A 4,581-nucleotide genomic window follows, 5' to 3' on the forward strand; every position below is an offset into this window, starting at 1 on the left:
TTTCGCCTTCACGTTCTCGATCGTGTCACTTGCCTCCACCTCAGGGCAATCGTCTTGCCGGTCAGCGTCTTCACGAAGATCTGCATGCCGCCGCGCAGGCGCAGCACGAGGTGCAGCGTGGACTCCTTCTGGATGTTGTAGTCCGCCAGCGTGCGGCCCTCCTCCAGCTGCTTCCCCGCAAAGATCAGCCGCTGCTGGTCCGGTGGGATGCCCTCCTTGTCCTGGATCTTCGCCTTCACGTTCTCGATCGTGTCACTTGCCTCCACCTCGAGGGCAATCGTCTTGCCGGTCAGCGTCTTCACAAAGATCTGCATGGTGTTTGTTGGGCTTGTCTCTGTAGGAGTTGACTTGTAATCCTTCTTTTTCCTGTTCGCACCGCACTGCGAGATAGTTATATAAAGAGTGTGAGAGAGGACAGGGAAAAAGCAAGGCGCTTGAGTTTTGCTTAATGATTTTTTTTTGTTTGTCGCCCATCGGCGCTTGCCCACGTTCATCACTTATGTTACTTTTTATTTAGTTGGTCTGCCTCTCTCACACACACATACACTCGCGCGCGCGCTCTGTGCGTGCGTGCGTGCGTGCGTTGCTGCTGGGTTACTTTGCTTTTTCCGTCCTGCCGGCGGTAGCCGTCTGCGGGTTTTCAGGCGGCCCCTCCCTCCCTCCCTCCCTTTCCCGTGCCGGAGGAGAGAAGGGCGGGGCGGGGGTGCAACGCGGTGGCGCCTCTTTTCATTTTTTTTTGTGTTTTTTGCCGGTGTTGTTTTGTTTTCAGGCGAACAGTTTGGAGAACTTCTGCCGCTGCTCCTTCTGGAGGGCGGTGGCGCCGGCGGCGATGGCCTGCCGCACCCCGACGACGTCGCTGGCCGCTCCGCCGAGGCGCTCAAAGGCGTCGAGGGCCGCCGTCGCCGCCGCGTAGTCGCGGCTGCCGCAGAGCGCCACCGCCAGCCGATGGTGGGCCTTGAGGTTCGCGGCGTCGAGCTGCAGGGCGGCGCGCGCGTCGGCGGCGGCGGCGTCGTTCTTGCCGAGGCGGTGGAGGCAGAGGCTGCGGTTGAGCAGCGCGGAGAGCCGCAGGGCGGTGACGGCGGCCTCGTTCGGCAGCAGATCCCTGCGCCCCTCCGTCAGGTCGATGGCCTCCGCGTAGGCCTGTACTGCCGCCGCGAGGTCGCCGGCGGCGAAGAGGGCGTTGCCGTCCGCCTTCGCCTGCTGCGCCCGGGCGGCGTCGGCCTCGCTGATGCGCTTCGCGTCGTTCTCGCGCAGCAGCGCGGCGGACGCCATCTGCGCCCGGTTGGCGGTGTCGTAGCTCGTCGCGGGCGGCTCCCGCAGGAGGGTCTCGTAGTGGGCGAGGGTGCAGTCGACGCGGCCCCACGCGTCGAGGGCGGGGTCGTCGTGGCTGCAGAGCAGGAAGGCGTCGCCGCGGATGTCGCGCTGGACGAGGGTGCTGGCGCGGGCGTTGAGGGCGAGGTCCTTGAAGCGGCCGCTGTCGTCGATGTAGAGGGAGGTGCCGACGAAGCCGTTGCCGCGGCCCGGCATGAGCAGCGGGATGATCTCGAAGGAGGTCTGCTCCAAGTAGTCCGCGATGAGGGCGTGCTGCTGCGCGCTGCTGGGGGCCGCCGCCGCCGCCGCGGTCTCGCCGTGCTGCTCCCCCTCCTTCATCCTCGCCGCGAGGTGCCGCGCCATCTCGCGCCGCTGCTCCTCCGAGAGCAGCTGCCGCCGGAAGTACTGCTGAAGCGAGGCGCGGAACTCCTCGTCGCTGCCGCCGGGGAACGTCATCTCGCGCGGCGCCGCGGCGTCGTCGGCGGGGATCAGCACGTACCGGAAGGGGGCCAGCGTCAGGCCCTGCTGCTGCTCCTGCTGCTGCTCACTCATCGCGCCTGTGCGGGGTGTGTGTGTGTGTGTGTGTGTGCGTGTGCGCGCGTGCGGGGGACCACCTAGGCAGTTGCGGCGTTCCAACAAGAGAGACGAGGCAGAGCGGGGAGGCAGCAGCAGCATAAGAAGAAGAAGCGTGAGTGCGCGTGAAACAACAACAACAACAACAAGAGAAACAAAACAAAACAAAACAAAATCGGGCGAAGGAAGCGTAGAACGCCCTCCGTCGTAACGCGCCGCCGCGGTTCTCGGGTGTACGCGGCGTGCGCAGCCCCCTCCCCACGTAGACACACAGTGGCAAAAACAGAGCAAGAAAATAATAATAATAAACACAGACAAACGTGGCTTGGAATCTAGTCTACACACCCATCACACCTGACGGCGCCAGTCCCTCCCTTCCTCCCTCCCCGCAGAGGCCGCTGGGGCGTCACAGGGGCCCGCTGCTGGCGCAGGCGGGAAGCAGCAGCTGGGCGGCCAGCCGCAGCTCGCCCACGGACTGCATCTCCACCGCCGCCACCTGCTGCCCGCCGCGGCTGACGACCAGGCAACACTCCGCCGCGTGGACGTGGCCCCTGTGGATGGCGTTGCTGTAGTACGCCTGGAGACCGGTGACGACCTCGATCTCCGCCCGCCGCAGCGCCATCTGCGGGGCCCGCCTCTGGCGATCCAGCTTCCTCAGCGTAAGCAGCACGGCCTCGCCCTCACGCTGCAGGGCGAGTATCCGCTTTGCCGTTCCGCGGCGCGAGAAGTGGTGCTTCCAGACAAGAAAAGTTCCGACGTGGGGAGGCGCGGCGGCCGCGCGAGAGCCGAGGCTGACGTTCTCCCCCCAGCACGGCGGCGGCTCCACCTGCACAAGCAGCGACGGCTCGCACGACGCCTCCGACGCGGGAAGGCTCGTGTCGTGCGGGCTCGGCGCGGGCCCTGGCGCCGGCTGCGCCTCCCGCGGCGGGTCGCCCTTGGCAGCAGCCTTCGCTGCCCCCCGCGGGAGGTTAATCTCCGCGCTGCGGTCCGCCAGCGGCTGCCGCGGCGCGTGCGGCTCCGCCCCGGCGCCCCCTGCGGGTGTCTCAAGCGTCGGCGTCAAACGCTCCGGTGCGGCCAGACGCTCGCGCCCGACCTCCATCGCTGCGGCCGCCGCTGCTGCCGACGGCGACGGCGGCGGCTCCACCGCCTCTGCGGAGGCAGGCGGTTGGCGCGCCGGCGCCAAGTCCCTCTCCTCGTCGTGCCGCACTGAGAGGCGTCGGCTGGGGTCGGCGGAGGGACGGCGGCGCAGCAACGTCTCGCGCCGCAACCCCAGCAGCTCCGTCGCCGTCCTGAGCAGGTCGTGCTCCGCCTCGTACGCAGGCACGCCCTGCAGACTTTGAATGCGTCGCCTGTTTTTTTCCACCGCGGTCGCCGTGCTCTCCGTGCCGTGAGGCGTAACCGCCGGCGCCGCATCTGCCTCTCCCCATGGCATGGAAATCCGCTGCAGGTACCGGCGCCGCCGCCGCTCCTCCTCCTCCTGTCGCTGCTGCAGAAGACCCACGGCGACGAAGTCGCGGCGGTCGGGCACCACGAAGGCGGCGCGAGCCGGCAGCGGTGACGCGGACACCGGGGAGGGCGCAGACCACACCTCCCGCAGAGCCGGCCACTGCTGCTGCTGCTGCTGCTTGCCCCTGCACCCCGCCGGGGCGGAGACGCCGTCGTCGGAGCTGGTGGACTGCGGCGACGCCGGGGCCTCGCGCCGCGGGACGGCGCACGGCAGCGTAGGGCGGCGCGACGCGGTGGAGCGTGTCGTGCAGGGCGACGTCGGGACCTCAATGACGTCCTCCTCCTCCTCCTCCGTATCGATGTTCACGAAGATGGTGCGGCGGGGCTGCGTCACCGAGCGGCGGCGCGGGGAGCGGGGTGTTGCGTGGGCGACGTGCGCCGCTAAGACATCATCTTTGTCGCCCTCCTCCTCCTCGTGGCTCCCCGCCTCGCTGCTGGCGCTGCCTGCCCGGGGGCCGGCGCTGAGGAGCCGCAGCGGTGGCGGCGGTGGCGGCGGAAGTTCCCCCTCGCTGGACGACGCGTCGCGGCGGGGCGTGGGGCTCAGCGTGAGAGCCACCTCCACCGTGTGCAGCTGGGGCGGGGCGTAGCGCAACTCCACCGCGGCGATGCGGTGCGTGTCCGAGGCGTCGCAGCAGCCGCGGAAGCGCAGCGTCAGAAAGACACGGGCGCCGGCGCCGGGCGCGGCCCCGAGCAGGGCGGCGATGTGGTAGAGGGTGCGCACGGCGATGGTGGTCTCCGCCCCGGCGGGGTGCAGGGGCCACGCCCTCACGACGACGTCCTGCAGCGCCAGGGCGTCCAGCCGCTGCGCGCTCGTGGCGAGGCTGATGACGCACGCGGTGGGAAACGCCCGGCCCGGGCAGGCGGGGCGCACCCGCAGCCAGAGCAGCGCCGGGGAGCACGGGCCGAAGTCGTCCCCCGTCGCCAACTCGCACGTCGCCACCGTGTCCCGCGTGCTCACCGCGGTGTTGCACCACGCACCGACAGCCGCGCCGCCGCCGGGGGCGGGGAGGAACGCGTTGCCCGGTTCCACGCCGGTGGCACGGAGAAGGCGCTTGAACGCCTGCACGAGCCCGCCGGCATCCGCCACCATCGACAGCCACACACACACACACACAATTTCTCTCTCTCCAGACCCAAACCTCCCTCTCTCTATCTCTAGGCCTTCCTATATATATATATATATATATATAT

General features: G+C 68.7%; 3 protein-coding genes across 3 annotated transcripts, besides 5 other annotated features; all 3 read right to left on the bottom strand.

Annotated features, from left to right (window-relative positions):
* Positions 1-8: 8 nt before the first annotated feature.
* Positions 9-314, bottom strand: Tco025E_07144 (ubiquitin C; the record flags this gene model as incomplete). The annotated part of the gene is made up of 1 exon (XM_029374011.1): positions 9-314. One exon carries the CDS (start codon positions 312-314, stop codon positions 9-11), a length of 306 nt encoding a protein of 101 aa, XP_029225965.1.
* Positions 315-548: 234 nt separating this feature from the next.
* Positions 549-584: a microsatellite.
* Positions 585-765: 181 nt separating this feature from the next.
* Tco025E_07145 (malate dehydrogenase (quinone)) lies at positions 766-1,863 on the bottom strand (the record flags this gene model as incomplete). The annotated part of the gene is made up of 1 exon (XM_029374012.1): positions 766-1,863. The coding sequence occupies one exon, from the start codon at positions 1,861-1,863 to the stop codon at positions 766-768; it is 1,098 nt and encodes a 365-aa protein (XP_029225966.1).
* A 6-nt stretch (positions 1,864-1,869) lies between these two features.
* Positions 1,870-1,914: a microsatellite.
* A 99-nt stretch (positions 1,915-2,013) lies between these two features.
* Positions 2,014-2,057: a microsatellite.
* Positions 2,058-2,290: 233 nt separating this feature from the next.
* Tco025E_07146 (uncharacterized protein) lies at positions 2,291-4,480 on the bottom strand (the record flags this gene model as incomplete). Its single annotated transcript, XM_029374013.1, has 1 exon — positions 2,291-4,480. The coding sequence occupies one exon, from the start codon at positions 4,478-4,480 to the stop codon at positions 2,291-2,293; it is 2,190 nt and encodes a 729-aa protein (XP_029225967.1).
* A 7-nt stretch (positions 4,481-4,487) lies between these two features.
* Positions 4,488-4,505: a microsatellite.
* A 51-nt stretch (positions 4,506-4,556) lies between these two features.
* Positions 4,557-4,581: a microsatellite.

This window comes from Trypanosoma conorhini (genome assembly GCF_003719485.1).
Source record: "Trypanosoma conorhini strain 025E chromosome Unknown Tco_14.4_contig_00529, whole genome shotgun sequence".
Taxonomy (NCBI): Eukaryota; Euglenozoa; class Kinetoplastea; order Trypanosomatida; family Trypanosomatidae; genus Trypanosoma; species Trypanosoma conorhini.